General features: G+C 38.2%; 1 protein-coding gene across 3 annotated transcripts in view; it reads left to right on the forward strand.

Moving 5' to 3' along the window:
• LOC132043563 (CHD3-type chromatin-remodeling factor PICKLE-like) overlaps window positions 1-26,619 on the forward strand; it is a 54,161-nt gene extending 27,542 nt beyond the window's left edge. For all 3 annotated transcript variants that reach the window (XM_059434044.1, XM_059434046.1, XM_059434045.1), the window contains exons 11-31: window positions 588-638; window positions 732-831; window positions 2,039-2,181; window positions 2,284-2,381; window positions 4,250-4,388; window positions 4,487-4,656; window positions 7,338-7,404; window positions 7,560-7,682; window positions 17,139-17,248; window positions 18,035-18,116; window positions 19,813-20,010; window positions 20,212-20,368; window positions 20,459-20,564; window positions 20,769-20,843; window positions 21,541-21,602; window positions 21,704-21,780; window positions 23,120-23,250; window positions 23,968-24,427; window positions 25,215-25,347; window positions 25,438-25,511; window positions 25,654-26,619. In XM_059434044.1, coding sequence (XP_059290027.1) covers window positions 588-638; window positions 732-831; window positions 2,039-2,181; window positions 2,284-2,381; window positions 4,250-4,388; window positions 4,487-4,656; window positions 7,338-7,404; window positions 7,560-7,682; window positions 17,139-17,248; window positions 18,035-18,116; window positions 19,813-20,010; window positions 20,212-20,368; window positions 20,459-20,564; window positions 20,769-20,843; window positions 21,541-21,602; window positions 21,704-21,780; window positions 23,120-23,250; window positions 23,968-24,427; window positions 25,215-25,347; window positions 25,438-25,511; window positions 25,654-26,106 — 3,009 coding nt within the window. In that variant the 3' untranslated portion in view covers window positions 26,107-26,619. The remainder of the gene's footprint in view (window positions 1-587; window positions 639-731; window positions 832-2,038; window positions 2,182-2,283; window positions 2,382-4,249; window positions 4,389-4,486; window positions 4,657-7,337; window positions 7,405-7,559; window positions 7,683-17,138; window positions 17,249-18,034; window positions 18,117-19,812; window positions 20,011-20,211; window positions 20,369-20,458; window positions 20,565-20,768; window positions 20,844-21,540; window positions 21,603-21,703; window positions 21,781-23,119; window positions 23,251-23,967; window positions 24,428-25,214; window positions 25,348-25,437; window positions 25,512-25,653) is intronic.
• Window positions 26,620-26,836: the final 217 nt, after the last annotated feature.

Here is a 26,836-nt window from a genome sequence, read left to right on the forward strand (position 1 = left end):
AATGCTGAACCTTGTTACAGTTCATAGAATGCTTTGTCTAGACAACCAAGTTTACGTTCTTTTTGCTATTTTTTGGATGTAATCACATCACTTTGTTTGTGCTAGTTTTGACATCGTTGATACTTACCATTTCACAAAGAAAAGGCAATTTAAAAGAACTACAATATTTTAACTACTCGACCTCTTAGTTTGTGAAGTTTGAGACTACTGAGTGCTCATTTACCTGCTCCTGATTGGTTGCAGATCTTGTAATCTACAAATCTTCCTCAACATATTGCTTTCCATTTTGTGGTTTTTGGCTACATACTTTACCAGTTTCTTTCTCTTATCTGGCTTTCCTTGTCCTTTTCCGTTCTTTTGCGGTGTGAAAGTGGGCTAGTGGTGGTGATTGATGTCTGTGTGTTTTGCTTCTACGATCTATCTAAAACAATCTACATACTTCCACCACTTTGTATTTCCGTAATTATTATTATCTTCAAATAAACAAGAACGAGTTTTCTTGTCATGCAAAATCTGATTAGCATAAGAACCTCTTTTTTTTTTTTTTCCCTCTTGGCTTTAGTAATTAATCTTGTTATGCATTTCAGAACAATCTGGATGAACTTTTCATGCTGATGCACTTCCTTGATGCTGGGAAGGTTAGTCCAACAACATGTTTCTGGCAAAGCCTACAGAACTAATTTAATTGTTGAGTTCATGTGAAGTTTTATAGTACCTGACGTCAAATGCAGTTCGGAAGCTTGGAGGAATTCCAGCAGGAGTTTGAGGACATTAGTCAGGAGGAGCAGGTTTCAAGACTTCATAAAATGCTGGCACCTCATCTGCTCAGAAGTACGATTCTGAACCTTTTTCCTGTGTTTGTCATTGAATATTTGTTAGTTCGATGATATCTATTGGTGAAATGGATATCTATTGGTGAAATGTATTCCCTTGTTGATATCTGAATGTCATCCTAGCTATATCCTTGTAAAAGCCTTTACCCGTTGTTGATTGGAAGTTGGAAACTGATATTCGAAAGAAACGATTGCTTAATTACAGTATTGATTCAACACACTTCCACTGTAGTGTCCGAGTAGATACTGTTACTTTCTCTCGAATCATAGTACTATTATTTGATTAGATCATCGAATCTTTTATTTCTCTTGGGATTTCTTCAATGTTCAGTTCTACACACGTCTTTTTTTCGGAGGTCTACAGATGGATTCAATAAATCTAAGTAAATTGTAGGAATAAAATCAACTGAAAGGGAATGTAGGTAGTGGTTATGATCGATTCGATCGAAAGGAAGGAATAGTCTGTATTTTTCGTTGGGGATTTCCGGGAATCATCTCGTGGCTATTGAGAATGAATTAAAGGATGAGATCATAAAATGACAATTGAATGAAATTATATATATATTATATATATATATATATATATATATATATATATATATATATATATTGTAGTAACGTGAAGCTTTTCATTATAATCACAAACTTCTGGTGTTTGTCTTTTCTGTAAACTATGCCATATGGTGTTAATCCTCCCAGGTGAAGAGTTGGTGATAGAATATGCTTTGCCAATTTTTAATTCTCCAACAACTAGGAAATGTCAAACTTCTCTTCTTATCATGTCATTAGAAACTCTAATTTGGTAGAGCTTTTGCCTCCCCTCCTAAATCAGCTGCGTATATTTAGATGACTGGAGTAGCACTTTCTCTTGTTTAACTGCACAGCTGATTGGGGCGATAGGATTGAACTTCTTGCACTTCACATATATTTTCAACAAAACTGAGGGTAACTTATGTAGCAACAATTAATTCCAGCACGTAAAGCCTCCCTACCTCCAAGGTAGGGGTAAGGTCTGCGTACATTCTACCCTCCCAGACCCCACTTTGTGGGATTTCACTGGGTATGTTGTTGTTGTTGTAAATTCGTAGTAACTCTTAGTTTATTTTAGAAAGGATTCGTGAGGCAGTGAAGTGTTTCGAGAAACATGAATTTGGGTAACTTACATCTATTTTAAACTATTCTCTGTTGCATGTTTGATACTTCAGGAGTCAAGAAAGATGTCATGACAGAGCTGCCTCCTAAAAAGGAACTCATTTTACGTGTGGAATTGAGTAGCAAACAGAAAGAGTATTACAAAGCTATTCTGACGCGTAACTTCCAGATACTGACTCGCAAGGGAGGTGCTCAGGTGGGTCAATTTCTTGTATGAGATGCCCTTTACGCCACAATAGAAATTCTGACCTTGCTGGATATGTTTTTAAACTGACCTTGCTGGATGCTTGTGTACCAGATTTCACTGATAAATGTGGTGATGGAGCTGCGCAAGCTCTGCTGTCATCCATTTATGTTAGAAGGTGTTGAGCCAGAGGACACTAATGAGTTTAACAAGTACGTCATATTTCTTGATAGTCAACTACATAACTGTTAATACTTGTTTTTGAAGATTGAGTTGTCGAGATTTTTCATAAGGGATTTTTTCCCTTTTGATTCTGACCTTTGGTTATGCAAAGCTTTTTTTGACCCTCTGTAATTCTAGTCATATCAAAATTCACCTACAATGCTTTAAAAATGGCAGTTTTAAGTCAATTGTTGGTGGAACTATACATATAATCTCATATTTATTGGTAAATTAAAGTTAATTCTTACTATTTCTTAAAAAGGGAAATGCCATTGGTGAGCGCAATCCCACTTAAGCCCTGAAGCTAAGGTGCAAACACACTTTGAGTACTTTGTCTTGCTTAGGTGGAGCGTGAGGGTAGGGACCAAATCAATTATTGCAATGGCCGTGAGCTCCATCTTGAAGAGGGAAAAACAAACATTAAGTAGTAAATATAATTAGCAAAACAATATACTCCTTGTTAAGGCCAAGTTATGGATGTATATTTAGTGAAAGGAATAAAAGGTAAACAATTTAGTATGATAAAAACAGTCATTAATGTGTATTACAAAGTTAAAACTACTTTGCATTTTAAAATTAGAGATTTTAAATGGCGTTTGAACTTTATGGATATAGTTTTTGCTTCATATATCTTATTTATATTATTGCTGGCTTTTGAATTCCTTGATCCATATAATTATTGTACATGTATCACTTTTTTCCATTTCATTTCATATGTAGGTTTTTGACTAGGCATGAAGTTCAAAAAAGGAAGAATTTTGGCACATACCAAAACTTGTGGTCTGCATGCCATGACATTTCTTTAGCTATAAGAGCATGCTATTAAGGGTAAAAAGAAGTTTAAAGTTAAAGAGTTCCCAGATATACAAAAGAATCAATTCTTTTGGAACAGTCTAAAAGGGAAAGAGTGCCATATAAAATAAAACAGAGAAAGTTGTTACTTTTTGTTAATACTTTTCTTCCTCTGCGCCTTTCTTCATTAAAATGCCTTCGACTGCGCTTTGTGCTTAAAGTTTCAATAGAACTTTATGCTTTCGCCTTTGACAACACCGGGTGGGTGGAATTTGGCATTGTTAGTGAGGGCTGAGAGTGGAGTAGGGGTGATATGGGATAATGAGGGGAAGGTTCTCCCTTGAACTGTAGAAGGGCAGATGACAAGGGAGGCTGCAGACTTGCTGATGTTGAAAACCTCAGAAACGTTGTCAAACTAGAGGGGATGATAACAGTCTGGGAGGGGTGGGGGGGACATGTGGGACCGAGGGTTTGGGTTCATAAGGAGCTGGGGTGGCAAGCGATTAGAAGGGGAAAATTTGGATATGGGTTAAGTGATGAGGATGGATGAGGTTGGTGAGGAAAATGAAAGGTGGTCCTAGAGGTGGTGGTGCTGGTAGTTGCTTTCTGTAGGGGAAGAGATGATGTGTGGGAGTTAAACTTGAGTAATGAGATAGCTGTGATTCTTTTCTTGTTCTATTTCTCTCTTTTTTTTTTTTTGGGTCAAAATGTTTTTTTCTCTTTTTCAGTCTCTACTTCTTCTGCATTTCGATGTGCTAATCTCTGAAGTGACATTTAAAATTCTTTTATTCCCTTATGATACCATCAAAACTTTGACTGAACTGCTACCTTCGAAAAAGAAAAATCTTCTTTTCTTGTGACCGGGGTCAAAGAGGATCTTCATGTTGTCAGTTGCCCTAAAGTGCAAATAATCCCTATATTGAAATTTTATGTGGCATGCATTGTCTCAGCATTGTGACTCTTGATGACCCGGGGAACATGAAAGGTTCCTTAGTTAAGAAAGTTCATTATGCTCTTTCTGTTGACATCTTATATATCTGCTCTATGGCTTATTTTTATTTGACAGACAGCTGCTGGAATCTTCTGGAAAATTACAACTTTTGGACAAGATGATGGTTAGGCTTAAAGAACAAGGTCACAGAGTTCTTATATATTCTCAATTTCAGCATATGCTTGATTTGCTAGAAGACTACTGTAATTATAGGGTGCGGATATAAACTTGTTCACTAAATTATTATTAAACCTACTTCAATGTCTGTCTTCACTATTTGGAGTTTGGCACACTTGCCTGTTAATTTTTCAGAAATGGCAATATGAACGGATTGATGGAAAAGTTGGTGGAGCTGAGAGACAAATCCGAATTGATCGATTTAATGCTAAGAATTCTTCAAGATTTTGTTTCCTGCTTTCAACTAGGGCAGGGGGTTTAGGAATAAACCTTGCAACTGCAGATACAGTAATTATTTATGACAGGTAATTTTATTGTTCAACTAGACTATCTCCTTACCTCAAAAGTGGCTGCTTTACCAAAGCAATGTAGATGGAAATCTTGTCATAATTGTGTGAACCTGAATACATCTGTGTGAGGTTTCGCTTCTTGAGTCACTGGCATTAGCTATTAAAGAAGCATCATACTTTGACGGTAGCTAATAAGAAAATCGATTTCTGAACCTCCTGGATAAATCTTAGCCAATTGTTTTGAAGGCTAACAGGTATATTATAAAATTTCAAAATCTTACAAAATTTCATCGTGCAGAGGAGGTCTCCATCTTTCCTTCTCTCTATCCGCTGTTCTGTAGAAACTGAAAGTACCTTCTTCTCCTTCTCCATATCTTACTTTTTGTATAGTTGGTCCTAATTTCAGTCTTAGGGCTAGCAATGCAAGGGAAACATTATTGTCCCTTTCGTTAAGCTAAGCACTTCTGTATCTTTGTTTAACAAGTTTTTTGAGCGACCACCGTGATCGTACTTTGCTTTTCAATCCCTCTTTGCTTATTGTTCCACTCTAATTGGCCCATTTCATTTCTCTCGAATTTGTTTCACCCTTGTCATGCCAATTGGACGAGCTTTTTGATTGTAGCACTCCGGATTAGTCATGTTGCTTGTTTTGCAATCTAGCGTCACAGGTACATTTCCAAAGTCAAGTAGCCAGCTTAGACAAACTCTCCTATGCCACTTTAGGAAAAATTTTTGTCCACTTTGTTTTTGTGATAATGTGTCAATTCTGGATATGGACTTTGATTCAATTGCTTGCTCGTGTAAATCTTGCTTAGTCACTGGGAGAATTAATTCCACATTATGAAGCTCTAGGAGCACTTCAATAATTGGAGAATTCTGCATGCATCAAATTGTTCCACTTTTTTTATTTTTTAAATTTAAATTTTTATAATCTAGAAATCCCCAAGGGCCAATGGTGCATAGTTCAAAATACGATGGATAATGCCCGCAGCTATACTCTTCTCCACTTAGACACTAGGCTTTTGTTTGTGGTAGGGTTCAGACTCATGACATGCACTTAAACCACATAACTCGTCTTGCTCATACCACTAGACTAAAGCCCTACGGTTGTTGCAGCAAATGGTTTCTTTATAAATCAAATTCTATAAGGATCTCTTCCAAAATCTTAACCTCACCCTCGTTGCTTCCTGTTATTCTTCCCAAATTCAGTCTGAAAAGCAAAATATCACCCACTTCCTTGAAAATCCCTACATTATAGAAGAGAAGAGTATGCTGGGAGTTTCCTAGTAAAGAGTGGATTAATTGTAACACAGATGGTGCATCAAGAGAAGGCATGATTGTACCATTTTCCACCAACTCAGTTTTACGACCCAAGTTACCTAAGCCGCGATGACGCCTAATCCCAATCCGTTTGGCAAACCCGATAGCATGCAAAGTACCCAAATCTTTAATTCAAAGACATGATTGATGTGAAATCCGATAGATAACATACTAACATAAATTCGAAATGTCACATATACTAGTCTATGTAATATATCCAGTTCTTCAGCCTTAATTTTTATTTTTTATTTTCATCCTTCTGCGATGGGAATGTGAATTTCTTCCCATAAATCCCAGCTCTTAGGAGGTTGTAAGAACATAAAAGAAAATAACCTTTAAGAGCATAAAAGAACACAACCTGCATTGCTTTTCATTTATCATCTTTTATGAGTTTCCCTCTGTTTCTCTTTTATTTTTGAGACTAAGACCGTTTTCAACAAAAACTGTGGGGTTTTACTTGGTCATTGGAGCCCTTAGAGTTGCATTATGTTCATGAACAACGGTGCAAGTCTTCTCATTTATCCTCTATATTGTATACACAATAGAAATGTGGCATGAAGATGAAGTGCTTAGTTTTTATTTTTATTTTTGGTGTAAACATGAATATATGGAAGATCACGGATCCTTTGTAGATGTTATAGGAACCTTGTGAACCAAAGGAATAGGAGACTGATTTATAGCCTTTTGTAATTACTTTGGACTGCATTAACTTGGTGCAGTTTTTTTTCTTTTCTGGATTTTTATAACAGTTGTTACCTTCTCACAAAAAAAAAAAAAAAGGGAATAGTAGAGCTATTTGAGCAATATTTGTTGCTTTACATTCGGTGAGTTTTTTAGTCGGTAAATTAGGAATATGGCTGTGAGAAGAATGATAAGATTCTATTGGTAAGTGCATTGTTAATTATGATAAATATCCATTTTGTTAACCATATAGTGAAGTCAATCTGCATAAAACTAAAACAATATGGACAATTGGACTCTCCATGTTGGAACTTCAAAACTGCTGGTCCATTTCGGTAATTCTCCTCCGAAACAAAAGATTGTGGAGGAACAAATTCCTGCCACTTTTTTTTTTTTTTTGATGACATAGGAACCCGCTACCCTTCGGATGCGCACAGGGTTTACCCAGCTCCTGTGTAATAGCTCGCAAACCACACAGGAGAGGTAACCCGCACTAGGCAAGCCTCGTGCGACGAGATCGACCTAGAAAGGCAAATCCCCTGCTGTCGTAAGCAGAGGGTTTTGAACCTGAGACCTCCATTATGAAAGCCTCATGCTCAACCATTTGAGCCACCCTTGCGGGTCAAATGCCTGCCACTTTATTTTCCAGGTGCTTCTGATTACCGGCTTATCTCTTACTTGGATGTTTATCTCAGTGACTGGAATCCCCATGCTGACTTACAAGCAATGGCTAGAGCTCATCGACTTGGACAAACAAATAAGGTTATACATCTTGCTCCCCAACCCCCACCTCCCACCCAAAATGATTATAAACCTTTTAGCCCTCATTTCCATGCCAAAAATGGAGATGGTCTGAATTTGCTTATTGAATTCTTGACCCATATATGAATTATAGCTTATATTTTTCGCTGTTGCAGGTGATGATCTTCCGCCTCATATCAAGAGGAACTATTGAAGAAAGAATGATGCAGATGACTAAGAAGAAAATGATTTTAGAACATCTCGTTGTCGGAAGGCTTAAAGCTCAAAACATCAATCAGGTAACATATTCACAAGCTTGAATTAATGGTACATCAAGACCACACAAATATGCATTGGTATATAAGGATGATAGTCTTAGATATCTTAGAATAAGGTCCTACTCTCCCCCTCAATCAGACTGTGATTTTTCAGTACCTCTACAATGGAAGTCTGGTCTTCACCGGTTTCACCAGTCACAATGTGCTCAAGGGAGGTTGTATATCATTTTAGCTCTGCCTCTTGTGTCTTTGAACTTATACAAAAGTGTGTGGGGGGCATACAAGACACCCATAAATTGTGTTGGAGTCCCACATCAGTGGGATAAGGGGTCCATGGTCTCCTACCCGTAAGGGTGACTCAGTTGGTTCAGCATGGGGCTTCCATAATGGAGGTCTCAGGTTCGAAACCCCCTTTTCTACAATAGCAGCATTTGCCTTCTGGGTGGAGCTCGTCGCACAGGGCTTGCCTAGTGTGGGTTATCTCTTTTGTGTGGTTTGTGAGCACAGACATGAAAGGGGTTTACCCGTGCGCACCCGGGTGGTAGGCGCTCCGGGTTCCCTTGTCCTCAAAAACAGAAAAAAAAAAAAAAAGAAAAAAAAGGAAAAAAAAAGAAAGAAAGAAGGGTCCATGGTCTCTGTGACCGGGGTGATTCTCCACGCCCGAGTTTCTACCCGAGGTTTGCCCACTGTGTGGCAGTCAAGTCCGCTGCTTGACTCAGCCTTAGCCAACACTTAACTTTTTAGCGACTTAGATTATTTTTGAATAGTAAAGTAAAGATCACAAACAGATACAAAATTTGACCTTTGTATTAATCAGGAAACAACACAAAGGAGCCTCACTCGTTTTGACCACAAGTCGGCCAAAACATAACTTCAACTTCGACTTAGGCACAGTCACAAGTCAATTGCGACCTTAGAACACTCACTCGAAACCCTCACGTTTCTTCCTAGTGTTATTTGGTATAATTACAAGTCCTCTACCCCGGATTTACCCCGGATTTTAGTCTGAGGCCCAGGGTGCACATTTATAGCACATGTGACAGCCTTTGGCTTACAACCAATGAGCTGCCGACACTTGGCGGGCTCAAGGCCAATCAGAATTAATAGGCAGTTGACATCCCCAACTGCATAGGCATTCCTAATTTCGTGTGGTAACATGCTGCAAGGATAAAGGAAATACTATAACAAAGTAGTTACAAAAATGGAACCGCCCAAGAGGGCTATAGGTGGTAGGTTTTGCTTTCTCGAACTACTACTTGTAATTGCTACTGAAAGTACACCTTTTGTGTATTTTCTTTGTTGATAATAGATATGTTAACTGTTCAAAAAAAAAAAAGTGAAAGGCCTAACCACCCCACGCGCGCGGCATGTACGTGTCGCCGGCTTCCCCATGCGCCCAAGGCCATTTTGGCACCAAGCCTTGGAGCCTTCGCCCATTTTCGCGCCCTTTACATGCGTAGCATGCCTTGTGCATATGGCCGCCTTTGCCGCACACGCACACTGCCATGTTACTGTCGTGCCCCTGCCTATGCCTTGGCCAAGTTTCCTCTTTTGCGTGCCAACTCTTGTTTCCCTCGTGCCATTCCTTTGCTTTCACCTTGCCTTGCCTTGCCATTGTCTTAGTGAGCCCTTGCCATTAGTCCTCCTTGCCTTGCCCACACTTAGTCCGACCTTGGCACATGACACAGGTTATTGTGCCAATGCCTTACCACTGCCCGGCACCCATGCTATGTCATGGCGCACCAGCCTGCCTTGTCTACTTCACAATGCCACCACACTGTCCCACATGATTGATTCATCCCCCACATAGGCCATGACAAGGTCATTCATGCCAACCCCTTGTCGCCGCCGTGCCATCTATGGAGTCAAAGAGTCATAACCGTCTCCTTATATAGTCTTGGGCAATTCTTCACTCATGAGCTGGCTTATGGGGTTGAGTTAGGCCCAAGGTCCATTTCTTTAACATGGTATAAGAGCCAGGCCCATTCCTGTTCATTGTTTCCCCCCCCCCCCCCCCCCCCCCAAAAAAAAAAAACAAACACACACATACTGTTTACACTTGTGCGGGGGTGTTGGAGTGTCACATTGGTGGGATAAGGGATCCAGATATGGTCTTGGGCAATCCTCCCCTCATGAGCTAGCTTATGGGGTTGAGTTACGCCCAAGGTCCATTTCTTTAATTAATATGGTATCAGAGCCAAGCCCATCTGTCCCCCGTCTTATTTTATCCACGCTCCAAATGTAAAAACCTGGGCGTGCGGGGGTGGTTGTTGGAGTCCCACATATGTTGGATAAGGGGTCTTTGGTGTCTTGAGCAATCCTCTTTTATGAGCTAGCTTTTGGGATTGAGTTAAGCCCAAGGTCCATTTCTTAAACAAATTGTTTTTCCAGTCCTTGTTAATTAACCAAAATGATATTTTAAGGCAAGTTAGTACAATGGAAGTTATAAAGAGAGAATTCTGGGGTATGGTTGAAATTGCATGGAAGCTACTTGCATAACATGCAATTCACATTCAAAACTGAGTTGTACTTAACGTACAAAGGATGAGGTTTTCCTTTTAGGTATGTCTGAATGATTAAGCACTGGCTTCAATTCTTGTGACTTTTGTTCTTTATTGGTGATGTTCCTTATCATAGTCTCTGTGTTTGTAGTTCTTTTTGTTTCTGTTGAAGAACCTTCCCTTTGCATGCCTTCTTATGATCACGCATCCCTTTCCTCTGTCAAAACCCATAGGGTGTTCTTTGACCTACTTCTCTTGTTTTGGATGGGTAGATGGATTACCATGTGGAATTCGTGTGTTTGTAGGGAAGCTTTATTGTATTGGAGACAATTAAAACTTATTGGAGTCAGCAGTGAATATGCTTATGAATCTAAAGAGCTATCTTAACACCTAGGCATAACCATTCAAGTGCAGTCATTATTTCAGTTTTCTTCTTTCCTTGTTTTTTTTTTTGTCAGAATATTGATTCTTCCTCGATGAAGAATTCGGAAAAAAAGGCTGAGTAGTGATGGAAAAGTTTGATTAGTTCCTCAAGATTGGTTGGGAATTCATAATAATTATATTTGTTACAACTTTGGAAACTGCTAATTGTATGCAAGATTACTTGACCAAATGTAGGTTTGATTACTATGATTAAAATTAAATTAAACCTAATCAACCTAAATAAATGAAAATTGTGTAATAATCTTACACACTCAAGCTAGAGCATACATGTTATATAGGCTTTAAGCTTTGTTACAAGTCATCCAATCCAAAGACCTCCAAGGGATTTACTAAGGATATCTGCTAGTTGTTCAGTTGATTGACGAAGCTAGTGGCACCGTACCACATATTGACTTAAATCTTCTGCTCTGCCTAGTGAAATGAGAATCCACCTTTATATGTTCTTCTCTTCGTGAAAAATTGGATTTGAGGAACCAAAGGGCATCTTTATATGTCATCTGTTTAATTTCAATGCACCGGTGACAACATCTTGCTTTTTAACTTTTCAAATGACATGTTCGTCTAATCATGACATAGTATTTAGAAATAAAATGTTTATATGAGGAAGACCATAATTGCGTATCCAACGATGCATGAGCATCATTCTCTTCCTATAACCAGTGTTGCCAAAGGCGTGCTTAAGCCCTGAAGCGAGGCTTAAAACATGTTGAGCGCTTCGCCTCGCTTTATTTGCGCTTCAGTGTCATCAACAAGGCTCTAAGACACAGTTTTCCTTGACAATGAGCCCCTCTGGAAGAGGTGACACTAGATAATTGATATTTCACTTTATCGCAATGTTTTTACTATTTCTTTGTCCATATATTTGTTGTTCATGCTTATTATTATTAGTCTTGGGCTAAACATAAATATATGTGTTTTTTCACCATTGCGCCTTTTTTCATTAAAGCCCTAGATGACCTTAGAGCTTTTTTGCGCTTTTCGCTTTTAATAACACTGCCTATAACAATACTTATCAGGTAAGCTCTGATTCACGTGAGAATGCGTATCATTGGTTGGCCACACTTAATTACAAGTGGAATATCTGGTCATGTGAATTCAGTTTACCAACTACTATTCTGTATTTGCAAGGTTGCCCTGTTTATGAACTAGTTCGACATATTTGAGATTCATTAACCGTAGAGATCAAACTTTTCCTCCAGTTAAGGTGGAGTCCTGATATCCCTTCGAAGATTGTTAAGATTACTCTTAACACCCTCATCGTATCAGTCTCTGCATCACAAAGAATAATTGTATCATCTGTATAAAGGATGAGTGATCTCCAATCTTGAAACCCCTGATCCATCTGTTCTGCGGGCTGTTTGAATCTGGCCGTGAAACCTTCTGGGCACCCATTAACTAGCACTTAAAATCTGGCCGTGCTTATGCAGAATCTGATCCAATTAGTCCACTTTGTGCCAAAACCCATCTTCTTCAACATGTTGATCAAGAAATCCCAGTTAAGGTCAAAAGCTTCTCTATGTCTAATTTGCACAAGACTCTAGGCTTTTTATCGTTTATTCTAGAGTCAACACACTCATTAGCAGTAAGAGCCGCATCCATTATTTGTCTACCTTTAATGAAAGTCATCTGATGTTTGCTAATCAATTTGGAAATCACTGATTTGAGCCTTTCTGACAGGAGTTTTGAAATAATTCTGTACACCACCTATTAGGTTGGTAGGCCTGTAATCCTTCAACTCTTTTGCCCAAATTTTTCTTTTGAATTAGCTATGATATTTAGACTCTTTTCAAAGTATTCCCGACTGTGAAAGTTCTGGATGGTCTTCACACGGAGTAAAACCCATGCTAAAACCATCAGGCCCGGGACTTCTATCAGTGGCACAAAGTTTTATACAGTCATGCACCTCCTGCTCCTCAAAAGGTCCTTGAGCCAGGTCTTTGAGCCATTCTTTCTCTTGTTCTGTGATTACAGGACCATCTTTCATATTAAATTCTGGTCTCCATGCTTCTGACTCTGTGAAAAGCTGCTAATAAAACCTCACTATCTCCCCTTAGATTGCTACTGGATTCCCCAAAGTTGCACCATATTAACCACTAACTGATCAATATTGTTATACCTCTTATGTGCATTGTCTGTTCTTTGAAAGAAATTGATATTTTTGTCTCCTTCTTTAAGCCATAGGGCTTTGGATCTCTGTCACCAAGCTATCTCCTCCTTTTTTGCAACCTCTTCAAATTTCATGAAAAAGTTAAGCTTTTAACATTACTTCCTCATCATTCAGATTCATTTGCTCCTGTATTGCATACAAATATGATATTTGATTGAGAATATTGTTCTTGATGGTCTCAAGGTTCCCATGTTCAGTTAAGTTCCACTCCTCAAGCTTCCCTTTCAAATCTTTCAGTTGACTAGCCAAGTGCTAGAGATGACCTCATCCCAGTTGACGAGATGATAGGTTTTCTTGTCCCTATTACCGTGCCATAGAAAATTTCTTCTCAGAGCATCTATTCTTTTCTTCACCTCTTCACCTAGGTGAAGAAAAGAATAGATGCTCTGAGAAGAAATTTTCTATGGCAAGGAAATAGGGACAAGAAAACTTATCATCTCGTCAACGGGGATGAGGTCATCTCTAGCAAGAGGAGTGGAGGCCTGGGTATCAAATACCTAAAGTTTCAAAACCAAAACCTTTTAATGAAGTGATTGTGGAGGTACAACAAGGAGATCAATGCTCTGTGGAGAAGAGTCATCCATGATAAATATGGACAGATAGGTCATTGGTGTCAACCGTCCTGATGGTGTTGGAGTATGGAGAGCCATTAGAAGCCACTGGAATTATACTCATGATAATTTTTCTATTATGGTAGGTAAGGGCAGAAAGACAGTATTTTGGAGTGATAATTGGTTGAGACATGGCCCTCTAAAGGACATCTTCCCTGAATTTTGCATCATAGCTTCTTTTCCTGAAGCTAGTTTAGAAGAAATGTGGGGAGCTCAAGGATGGAATATAGTGTTTAGAAGACTCCTACATGACTGGGAACTTCAAAGAGTGGTTGATCTTTTCACGTGTCTTGAGTCCTCTCAGGGACTTCAGGAGAGGGAGGACCCACTCATTTGGAGCAGAAGTGGCAATGGAAAATTTTCAGTCAGTTAAGCCTACCTCGCCCTGTTGAATACTGGTCAGCAGATAGGGAACTGGCCTTGGAAGGCTATTTGGAAAGCTAGGGCCCCCTTCAAAGTTGTTTGTTTCACTTGGTTAGTAGCAAAGACGAGCCTGTTTGACTCAAGAAAATCTCAAAAGAAGAGGTACCCACCTATGCTCTAGATGTTCCTTGTGTATTGCAGCGTTGGAATCCAACAACCATTTATTCCTTCACTGTCCTATAACTGCACAGTTGTGGCAGCTCTTTATTAGTATGGTTGGTTTTAATTCGGTGATGCCAGTTATCACTGTTGAGGTTTTGAACTCCTGGAATTCCAATGGAGGAATAGTGTAACAGAAGGGGTGGTGGAGAATGGTGCCAGCTTGTATTTGGTGGTCAGTTTATGAAAGAAGGGAATGCTAGAATTTTTTAAGGCAAGCAGATTTCGACACATAAGCTCAAGATGAGTTGTATTCAGTTGTCTATTTTTGGTGTAAAGAAAGTAGATTAGAGGAGGACTGATTCCCTGATGGAATTGATAGGATCCCTGGAAACTTCTTTTTGCTCAGTAGGGATCTTGGCTTATCTGTATATAACATATGTTACCAATCAAAAAAGAAAAAAAAAAAAGATGATGTAGTCTGGTCTGCATACCTGAATAGAGTCCCACTAAATCTCCACTTGCTCATTGATACCCTCAACTCTTAACCACCAATTTTCAAATTTAAAATAGGATTTGTTGTGGTTCCAATTCCAATTCTGCGATGATAAAGGGAAGTGATTCGAGGCTACCCTCTACAAAATGGACTGCTTGACACTTCTTATTTCCTCATCCCATTTAGTGGAAGATCCACCAGCTCAATGTCATCTATGAATTTTGAGCAATCAGTCATATTCTGGAGAGTGAAGTGCAATTCTTCTTTTCTGAAATGAATCTAGTAGTGTAAAGTCTTCACATAGTCACATACCAACCCAAAGATCTCCACAAAGGCCCCTGGCTACTCCAATTTCCTCCTCTATCCTGCCTTCCTCTTTTGCCATTTAGACCATATACCCCTGTTAGATGCCATGTAAAATCTTGAGTTAGTGCCATGAAGCTACAAGTTAGGGAATGTAATCCAGTGCAACAAATTTCCCCTTTCCCTACTCTCCTGTCCCACATCATTAAAATTCCCCTTCTAGTTCCACTTGCCTGCAAACATTCATACTTCACCCATCAATTTGCCAAAATGCTTCACATATTCGTATATATGCCATTCGACTTTAGTTTCTTCTAGACAGTAAATATCCGCTCTCCCTTTGTGTATGAAACTCTGCAAAGTGTTCCTTTACCCCTATTGTTTATCCCCCCAACGTTCCATGAGATCATATTTTTCTTTACGGACCAACAGCTGACTGCAACTTCCCTTTTTTATGTCCCTATTGCTTTTGAATTTGACATCAAAAGCAACTAAACCATAAGTTCTTGTGAATCTTTCCATCTCGAAATTGAAAGAATCTCGTGCATTGGAACTGGATTGTTAATCCTCCTCCTGTTATCAATTTTCCGGAAAAGAGCGAACACCTCTTTTTCGCCCCCCTTGACATCCACTCCAAATTGATTGCTTAATTTAATTATATTGCTATGTACCCAGAGAGCTGCATCCATCTCATCATCTTGAAATTGAGCATTAATTGGTTCTCTATGTTCAATCACCCATGGATGTTTACCTGTAACTTCAATGGGTTGCATGCTTGATGTCGGTTGGGCCTTTTTGTGAGAAATACTCCTTCGATGCTTGTTGCCATGTGATCACCTTTGCGCCGATGTTGTACCGCCTCTGAGGAATTGAAGGCATGAGCAGATATTAGGTCTGTTTGTATCTCAAGAAGCATGGGATCAGACCCATATAAGATGTCCAAAGGGTCTTGGTCCTTATATGGACTTGAACAATCCTCACCCTATAAGCTAACTTTTGGGGTTTTAGGCCAAAGATTCATTTCTTTAAGAGTCCCACATCGCTCAACTAATGGATGAGTGGTCTCTTTAATCTGGCTTGGGCAATCCTCCCTTCATGAGCTTGCTTTTGGGGTTGAGTTAAGCCCAATAACCATTTCTTTGCATGATATCAGAGCGTACCCATCCCAATTCTTTGTTTACCGATGTTGGGCCCCCATATTATATTGTCCACGCTCTAGTAATGAAGTCTGGGCGTGCGTGGGAGTGTTAAGAGTCCCACATCGAATATAGGATGGGTAATTTGTCTTCTTATATGGACTTGGACAATCCTCACCCTATGAGCTAGCTTTTGGGGTTGAGTTAGGTCCAAGATTATTTCTTTACAGCTATTATATGATCATTTGGGCCTGATAAACGATGGCCCACAGACTTGTGACTGAGTGGAGGATTTGCTATAGGTGACTTTAAAAAGTCACGTGCTTTTATTCTTGAAATTGTTTGCTTCCTTCGATGTGCCCACGTAATTTAGAGTTTGATGAGAAGTCCAATTTCCCTTTGCCCCCTCTATAGGATCTCTTGGCCCTACATTCCATAGCTACTACAGAGCTTTTATCACCAAGTCTGTCGCTGACCGCTACTTTAGCTGAAATTTCGCACCAAGTCGGACTGGTGTAAACATACCCATCTCTTTCCACCTCCAGTTCCTTTAGAATGTTTTCTCCATCCGCCTTCACTTTAATCCTCGTCCATCGCAAATGATTTCTTAAGCTGGTTTCTTTTTCTGTTTCAATCCATCCACCACAAAAAGTTTCTATTTCTTGGAAAATCTTGAGACCAAAGTTTCGGATGAAGCCCCAAAACACGAATCCATACCTAGATTCTATTCCGGCTATGGGCGATCACCATTCAAGACTCAACTTCATCTTCTTCCAACACCCCATTCGCCTGTAAGGACCTGTTCAACAACTTTTCTTGTCTGGAGTTCGAACAGAAAGTAAGAATCATTCATCTCGTTTACATTAGTTACATGTGCCAACTTCTAGACAAAGGTGACCCATCTCCGGACGTCATTGAGGGTTGGGATGTCCTGCAAGGGATTGTTAAATCTGCCAACAATACTTCTCCCAAGAATATCTCTATCAGTTGTTCCAAAGCTACCGGAAATTATGATTCTGGATTTTTGAGTCGTTATCGGCGATGCTTTGGTCCCTTCTATAGTCCACTTATTGACCTTAACTGCTTCTGGAAAAGAAGAGTCAATGGTAGCACTGAAGGCATTGAAGACATTTTCTACTGTCGTATGTGTCGCGTTAATGAATCTTTCTATCTTTAATGCAATATTCCCCCATCCTTCTTTAAGAGTCCCCTCAGGAATAATTGCAACTGCTCTGCAATCTCCTTGTACCACAATAATGCTGATGTACCTTACATCTTGAGTGGTTCCTTAATGCAGGAAGAATTGGATGACATCATAAGGTATGGATCGAAAGAATTATTTGCTGATGACAATGACGAGGCTGGAAAATCCCGTCAAATTCATTATGATGATGCTGCAATAGATAGGTGAGTTTTACTTACAAGAAAAATAGATAGGTAAGTTTTGTTTACCGGAGATGCCTTCTTTAGTTCCTCTTCTTAAAAATGATTTTGGAGTATTACTTTTTAAATTTTGCGTTGCACATTTCCCTTCATCTTATTAAGCTGGACCTTCCTTTTTGATACATGATCTATTCCTTAAATGACAATATTAAGAGAAAATTAACGACATACTACCCTTCTGTTTTATTTTATATGCCACTATAACTATTTGGGAGTCAAATCAGTTTTTTTTTTTTTTCGTTTACAGTGATTTTTGCTACATTTTAGAAGTTGTTAATTATAACAAATAGTGTAGTGTAGTCATTATTGTGTAGTTTCTAAATATATAAATTTGAGTCATAAAGGAATCAATATTCGGATTGAAACTAAAAGTTGAGTGATTTCTCCATCTTACTCTAATTTCATCATTCTTTTCAAGATGAAGTAATAGTTTATAATATTTACCAAAAAAAAAAGTAATAGTTTATATTGTTCCTATATTGATTCTACAATTTTATGTACTGCTTGATTGTTCACATTTTAAACAATAATTTTTAGCACAACTACCAAACTCAATGAACTCCCTCTGTTTCAATTTGTTTGTTTTACTTTCCTTTTTAGTCCATTTCAAAAATAATGCCTCTTTCCTTTTTTGGCAACTCTTTAATTCCAGCTTTCCACATGGCATGTACTTGGGTCGGAGTACCTAAGTGCTTATTATGTTTATAAAAATTATAATCTAAGTACCTTATTCATTCTATTATTTCTTAGACTACTTGATCGTGAGCAAGTTAGAGATGAGGATACTGCAGTGAATGATGAAGAGGATGATTCATTTCTGAAGGCTTTTAAGGTTTATATCTCCTCTACCATTTTTGACAGGAAACTGATTTTCTGGAATTATGACTCTTTCAATTTACTCGAATTATAGCAAGATGCACTAAAGTAAAGTGTTGCGAATTATTCCTATATCGAGGTTGACAAATTGAAAACTGAAACTTAACACTGCAATTGAAATAATTCTTCCGTGGGCTTGTTCTACTTACATTTTAATGGCGTTTGAATTGAGTTGGGATTAATATTTTTTATATTGTTTGTAATTCGTTTTTCACCTCAAAGAAGCAGGCACTTACTTCTCGCTTAATTTGCTTCCTTTTCTCTTTTTGGCTACTTATCACTTTTAACAACGCTGGCTTGACAATTTTTTACAGTAGCTCAGTTTAGTCAATTTACTCGAATTATAGCAAGATTCACTAAAGTAAAGTGTTGTGAATTATTCCTATATCGTGGTTGACAAATTGAAAACTGAAACTTAACTCTGCAATTGAAATAATTCTTCCGCGGGCTTGTTCTACTTACATTTTAATGGCGTTTGAATTGAGTTGGGATTAATATTTTTTATATTGTTTGTAATTCGTTTTTCACCTCAAAGAAGCAGGCACTTTACTTCTCGCTTAAGCACTAGGAGCCTTGTTGCTTCCTTTTCTCTTTTTGGCTGCTTATCACTTTTAACAACGCTGGCTTGACAATTTTTTACAGTAGCTCAGTTTAGTCCATTAAAGGTTAGATAAATACATGTGATTTAAGTAAATTTACTCCCAAAATAAAAAAAGAAAAGAAAAGGAAAAGATGAAATAAATACATGTTAAATACACTTTACATAGTAAAAGCCAGTTATGATTAGTAATTAAAGAAGACACTTTTCATGAAGTATAATTGTTCTCTTTATTGTCAACATGTTTAACTTGTAGCATAATATTGCTTGTTGTATACTTGTATTGCTGATGCAACTTTCTGATGTTAAATTTATAGGTCGATATAATTGAGCACCAACATATGTATATTCTTTTTGACTAATGAATCTCAGTTATATAATTAGTTTAATGTAAAATTTAAGAAAGAAAATGTCGTTTCAGATCTAGGACCGTGACTAATGACTATTAAAGAAAAAAAAATCCAGGACAGTGTGACTTTATATTTCTGCAATAAATTTTGGGGATTGGCAGTTTTGATATAATTGAGTCATTTTATTGGGTTGATTGAATACAACAAAGTTTGCTACTCCTTTCTGCTGTTCCATTGAGGTTTGCCATCTAGGATAAGGTTCTTATACATACGGACATGCAGTTTGGAGTTGTGGCTAATAGCCATTCTATCTAGCAGAAGCTGATAGAGTTAAATGCATATGCTTATAAGTTTTGACTTTTTGGTCTAACTTCTTAAATGTATATGAATTAGATAGTCTAGTACGGTTTTCTCAGGTCCTTCCAAGTTTAATGTGGAGCTGAATTCATGCAACAGTACATATTCATCAACTACTCAGTGCTGGCCTTGAATGGATTTTTTGCTTGCTTATAAAGATTTTTTTTTTTTTTGGCTTTGAATAAGAAAGAAATTAATTTGATGGCTTTTATGCTTTTTTTGTGAGAGATAGTGAATAAACAATGTTTGATGATTGATTTAGTTGTGTAAGTGCTGTCGTTTTAAATTCGTGGTTGCATTTTTGGCTTTGTTTTTCATTTGTTGATGTAGACTGCTGAATGTCTTAGGTAGCTAATTTTGAATACGTTGAAGAAGCAGAAGCAACAGCAGAAGAGGAAGCACCAACAGCCCCTGTGGAGAATAAAGCAACTGTAAACAATTCTGAGAGAGCAACTTATTGGGAAGAATTGCTACGAGATAAATATGAAGTACATCAAGTTGAAGAGTTCAATGCTATGGGGAAGGGAAAGAGGAGTCGTAAGCAGGTGTGAAATTCTTTTGCATGTTAATTCAGTTTGTCGTTTGTTCTGTTGAATGAGTTTTATGGGTTATTAAACACTGTCATGCATCTCTCCATGTTCTTTGATATTTTCTGGTGGGTGCTCTTTCTTTGACATGTTACTCTAGTCATTTCTTGCTACTTTTCCTTTTTGGTTTCTACGTTTCATATCTTATTCTCTTCCTAGATGGTGTCTGTTGAAGATGATGATCTTGCTGGTCTGGAAGATGTGAGCACCGATGGAGAGGATGACAATTATGAAGCCGAAGCCGATTCGAGTGATGGTGAGACGGCTTCATCAGGAGCGCCAGTTGTGAGAAAAGCTCCCAAAAAGAAAGCCCGCGGTGGGATATGGGTTCTCAATCTCATTTTGACTTTCAGTTAAGGCTAATAGACAACGATATGTTAGTGAAGAATATATTTTCTTTTGACAGTTGATTCTGTTGGACCACTCCCTTTGATGGAAGGAGAAGGAAGATCATTTAGAGTACTGGGGTTCAATCAAAGCCAAAGGGCTGCATTTGTCCAAATTTTGATGAGGTTTCACTTTTTCTGTCTTCTTTTTTCTGCTACATTTTTTTCTTTATGTTTTCCTCTCACCACTTCCTACCATTGGGTTTAGGATTGAGACACAGTTGTTCTTGTTGCAATAGTAGTAGTACTGACTTGCTACCATTCTGTATTTGCATCTTTTGTGCGTGCAAAAAGTTGAAAATTGTTGGAGATAACTTCTCATCTTTACAGATTTGGGATCGGTGAGTTTGACTGGGCGGAATTCACTCCACGATTGAAGCAGAAAACTTATGAAGAAATTAAAGAGTATGTGCATACATCAACTTTGAAGTTGTATATTCCCCAATCTTCTAAACTAGATTATTAGTACATTAAACTCCGTGTTTCTCTAGGCTGTAGCTATCTCTTACCTAGAGCGGTGTACTCAAGTGAGGAACAGATTGAACTTGCCTTCTAATGCTGAAGCGCTACCTCTTTCTGTTCTCAGAAGTCGCTCATCGTGCATCTTCTTACTCTTCTCCTTCTATCTCTCTCACTCTCTCTTAAATTTTTTGTTATTTTTTGTGGATCTGAGTATATTAATTGAATAATTGAGATACTTGTGGATGATTAGGTCCTGTGCCTTCGCATCAAATGTGGATTCGATAATCGCTACAATTTTGATGCTGTGTCAATTGCAGTTATATTATGTTAAAGTTACAGTAATTATAAGTAAAATTACACCTGTTGAAAAGTAAAGTAACATCAACGTGACAGTATATCTTATCCCCCCAAAAGCACAAAAATTCTTCTCATGCATCTTTGATGATGTGGTTTTATTTTGACAAATTCCTACTGCTGTATGTATCTTATTGGATAGACACACTTAGCGCTCCACTTTCTGCTGAATTGTTTCCCCTGTTGCAATTTTCACAAAAAAGAACTTCTCCCAGTGATCTTCACTTGATTTGTCTGAAATTTTGCAGAGCATATATACTGACATGTTCTAATCACTGTCATACAGTTACGGAGCTCTCTTTTTGTCACACATAGCAGAAGATATTACTGACTCACCAACGTTTTCAGGTTAAGAAATTATATTGATTCTTAAATTTGTGGTTTATGATTCTTATTTATAGAGTTTATTCCTTTTCCTTCTGGAAACATTTAGATATGTTTGATTGCAGATGGTGTTCCAAAAGAAGGACTTAGAATACAAGATGTGCTTGTTAGGATAGCTGTCTTGCTTCTTATAAGGGACAAGGCAAGTTTTTTATATTCCAATGTCCTATATAGCTTGCAGTATCGAACTCTCACTAGTGTGGTTGTAACGGGGTGTAGCCCAAATAGGACCTTTGATAGAATGTATTAGATGTTTTCCGCTATGCTTGTCCTATTTGTTCCCCTTGTCTCACTCTCTACTGCTAGCAACTTTTGTGTTTATCATGGCTATAAAAATCATGAACTATTAAACTTAATATATAGTTCAAAATACGTTTCTTGACTTTATAAATTGCTCCAGTTACCAATCTTTTGTTTTCGCATCCAACACGTCGTTTACGTCCTTGTTTGTGCCAGTGTTATCAAAAGCGAAAAAGCGCAAAAAAGCTCTAAGGTCAGTTGGGCCTTTAAGCGCAAAGCGCAAATAAAGCGTGGGCTTTAATGAAAAAAAGCGCAATTGTGCAAAAATACAGATATATGTATGTTTATCCCAAGATTAATAATAATAAGTATGAATAACAAATATATGGACAGAGAGATTGTAAAAATATTACCATAAAGTGAAATATCAATCATCTAGTGTCACCTCATCAAGAGAGGCTCATTGGCAAGGAAAAGTATGTCTTAGAGCCTTGATGACGACACTGAAGCGCACATAAAGTGAGGCGAAGCGCTCAACATGATTGAGCCTCGCTTCAGGGCTTAAGCGCGCCTTTGATAACACTGGTTTGTGCTACTGTGGTTGCAACTTGGTCTTTTGGCATGAAAACACGAGATTCTGTTCTCATGTTTGAAAAGGCAAAATAAAAAAAAAATAAAAAAAAAGGAAGTGTTTTATTTCATGGTTAATGCTAATTTACGATGTGGTTGAGGTATCAGACGGGTATAAATATTATGTGACTTGTCCAAAAATAGAATGGTAAAATGCAGTGTTGTTGCTGGATTTCTTCTGCCTGTAATACAACATACCCAGTGTAATCCCACAAGTGGGGTCTGGGGAGGGTAGAGTGTACGCAGACCTTACCCCTCTACCTTTGGAAGAGAGAGGCTGTTTCCGATGGACCCTCGGCTCAAAGAAAAGCAACAGATAATAACAAAAATAAAGGACAAGATAATCTAGAAGAAACAACAGATAATTTAAAATTATATGCCTGTAATGTCTACAATTATTTAAAAATATGACGTTTGCTTGGTTTTCATGTAGTCATCTTGACACTGTCAAATGTTTAAATGTGATCTTTAATTTCCAGAAAAACTTAAGCTTTCTTCATTAAAACTGAAGCTTTCTTCATTTACATGGTCACATTACAGTAGATCTTCATTATGCTACAGTTATAGAGGTGCTGACACTAAAGGCTGATAAGTATTTTCTGTTGTTTCAGGTGAAGGCTTTCTCAGAAAAGACAGGTGGCTCTCTTTTTGCTGGGGATATTGTGTCTCGTTTCCCTGGATTGAAAGGTGGAAAACTTTGGAAGGAAGAGCATGATCTGTTGCTTCTACGAGCAGTGCTAAAGTATGTAACTTTTTATCTCTGCCGATCTCTATCATGAATTTAGGAACTGTTTAACCAGTTGAAATAAGTCTGTAGCTCTGAAACTGCAGTTTATAAAGACTAGGACAGGAGTTGATTAGATTTCATTTACCAGTAGTGAAAGCCCGTGAAATCTGAATTGAATTAAAGAGCTGAAGGCTCTGACTAGATGATCTTTAGTATTGTCCTCGTACTAAATTGGCCTGCTCTCTTTTCATCTATCACAACTATTTGAACCCTTTCCTAAGATGCTAAAGAAGTGAATATGGTATGTCTCACAAATTCCCAGTAAATTATAAAGATACTGATGCCCTTAACTCAAAAAACTTGATTGGAGAACTTATCCTGTAACTTACAAAAGTAAAACTTGTTAAAATGCTCCAAATCTTGGCTGAATAATGGAAAAGAATTTGCTCTTATCAGTTTATGTTTCACATCAGATTGATATCCAAGATTGCCATGTTACATCTTTGCATATGTTCTAGAACTGAACTTGTAACTATTGCACTGTGTCAAGGCACGGTCTTTGCTTATTACACATACTTTTCACTTTTGCATTTTTATTAACTTCATCTTAGTTGATTCATTCATCTCTGGATTTGGGGAGCTGGCAGCACAAACGTTAATCTAATAAATGTGGCAGAAATTGCTGAGTTCTGCTGATATTGTTTTCTCTTTGCTGTGTTTATGGTTGTGCAGGCATGGCTATGGAAGATGGCAGGCAATTGTTGATGACAAGGAGTTGAGGATTCAAGAGATCATCTGTAAAGAGCTCAATCTTCCCTTCATAAATTTACCCGTTCCCGGAGCTTCTCAGCCACAAGTTCCTCCTACTCCAGGACCTTCCCAAGAACTGCCAGCTTCAGGAGTGTCCCAAGCACAAGCTAATGTTCCTGGAGCTTCTCAAGCACCACATGGTGTAAATACAGCTAGTGCTAGATCTGCTGGAGGTCAGGTGAAAGCTACTGGTGATGGGAATACCTATGGAGCTGAACTTTCATATGGGACAAGTGATCCTTCCAACAGACCACAAGTTTACCAAGATTCCTCTTCATCCTATCATTTTAGAGAGATGCAGAGAAGACAAGTTGAATTCATAAAGAAAAGGGTGCTGCTGCTTGAAAAGGGCCTTAATGCAGAATATCAAAAAGAAGTCTTCGTAAGTTCTCGTTTTAACCTCTTAAAATACATGATGTTGGATTGCTTGTGATCAGTCAGGGACATGTCTCCCAAAGGATTATTGACCCGTGATTTTTCTGTCATTCAGTGTATGTCGAGTCAGTATCAGAAAACTAATTCAAGGAATTTCACATCCAAGTATTTTATGTTCTGAGATCCATACTATTATGTTCCTGGTGTGGCAGGTTAGCTCATGAATGGAACTGCATGTTCTCAGTTCTCACATCAACTAATATAGAACCTTGTGGGTTCCCCACTGTGTATAAGGATAGAGTTTCTCCTCTATAATCATCTGTTGTTTCTTGTACTTCGGTTATCGCATTACTTAGCTGTTTCTTTCTTTCAGAGTGCTATGTTCTCCTTTCCTTATTATTCGACATGGCTTCTTCACATCTGTATTTTCCTTTTTCTAAACTGCTTTGAATTGTTTTCCTTGAGCCGAGGGTCTATCGGAAAAACCTCTCTACGTTCACAAGGTAGGGGTAAGGTCTGCGTACACACTACCCTCCTCAGACCCCACTTGTGGGATTACACTGGGTGTGTTGTTGTTGTTGTTGTTAATCAATCAACACTTGAGAATATGACCCGTTCTCTTGAGGAAGAACCATTGGACATGTTTGGAACTCACTACAAGGCATAGACTTGCTTAGTTGCTTATAATTCTGTCAGTGCACTAGTTTTTGAAATCTAGGTCACTAGGTGTGGCAGTTCCTTTGGAGAGCTACACTTTTTCATGTGCTGTATTGATCCTTATGCGTTTCTTCTAGGGTGATGAAAAATCTCATGAACTGCCCAACGAAGAGATGGTGTGTGATACCAAGGTTACGGATGAACCGAATCGAAATGTTGAAGAAGCCAATACTGAAATGATTGATCATTTCCCAAGACTTGTAGCAATTTGTAAGTAGTCATTTGCCTCCTCAAGCTTCTATAGTATGTCATGTGGTTCGCACTGACCCTGCATCCAATCATGCACTTCTTTGCATGCAGCTCCACAAGGAATCTCTCAAGTTGCTTGTGATGGTAAACCGGATCGCTTAGGTGTTGCAGAGCTTTATAACAAGGTGAATAGTTCACCGTGAAACATACTTTGATTGCATCTTACGCATAATTTGACACATACTTGCCAAAATAAGACAATAACCCCACATTTCTCTGCAAAGTATTCTAGAGATGATACATGTATCCGTTCTGTCTGTTCTGCAGATGTGCCAGGTACTTTCTGGACGTGTCCAAGATTCAGTTAATGAGGGTCACCCTACTTCAGGGATGGGAAAGAACATACTTCCGTTGGAAGTGATTTGTCAACAGATGAACCAAATTCTTTCTTCTCCACATCAAAATACTCCCAACTTTGAGAGGAAACTGGTTCAAGAAGATCAGAATTCTGAAGCTAGTAAATCTACTTATCCAGTTCCCTCATCTCAAGTAGATGATAGGGTGCTCAATGCTGAGAAAGAACATGGAAGTCTTCCAAAAAAGTCAGAATCTGAATCCAAGAGTGCTAGCAGCTGTACAGCAGCAAGCATGACTGAGAGCCATGAGCACCACAATGTTACTCCTGCCAAGATTTCGGTGACTAGACCTAGTAGTTTATCAACTGGAGAAGCTGATACAGAAATGGTGGATCATACTGATATTTCCACCTCCAATGTTTGACAGAACAGAAGATTAAGTTCTGAGGTGGTTTGTATAGATGAAGATTAAAAGCGGATCTAGGTAGGTACTTTTGTCGGGCAGCTAACATACACACTGTTATAACAATGACAGAGCGACACTTTTCCTTTTCCAAGTTCCTAAGTGGGTTGTTGGGGGAGGAACCCCTGTGTGCTGTAATCTATTCTCTCTAATATCGCATGTCTTAATGGGCATGTTGTAAAATGAGAATAAACAGTCATGCTTCAGCATTCTAGTCTTAATCACAAGTTCTACCTAGTCATTCTCAGCATAATTGTAGTTGAATGAATTTTGCTGGGTATTCTTGAAAGGAAGTCTATTTCCGTCAATTTAATATGATGAAAATCTATTAGTAGTTTAGTCTTTGGCCTAAATTCCCTTGGTGAAAATAGATGTTCTATGTACTTGTGAAGCTTGGCAAAGCTGCGGATTCCTCTTGTTCACTTGTATCGACTTCCTTTTGTTATAGTAATAATTGAAAGTTTATAATGATAATGTTATTTTGTTATTTGTTTTTCTGTAACTACCATTATTACAAAAACATTGGCAAAGCAACTACAATCAGCTGCGGGAAAGCTACATTCTTTTTATTTTTATTTTTAGGAAAACGGTACCTCGTTTCCATAACATATGTTACAGATATTTTAAATTTCAGTGAACGAAACTTAGACGGGAAATTGCAATTGGCAGGTGGCTTCGTTGCTTACCATAA

Source organism: Lycium ferocissimum, unplaced genomic scaffold (genome assembly GCF_029784015.1).
Source record: "Lycium ferocissimum isolate CSIRO_LF1 unplaced genomic scaffold, AGI_CSIRO_Lferr_CH_V1 ctg2586, whole genome shotgun sequence".
Lineage (NCBI taxonomy): Eukaryota > Viridiplantae > Streptophyta > Magnoliopsida > Solanales > Solanaceae > Lycium > Lycium ferocissimum.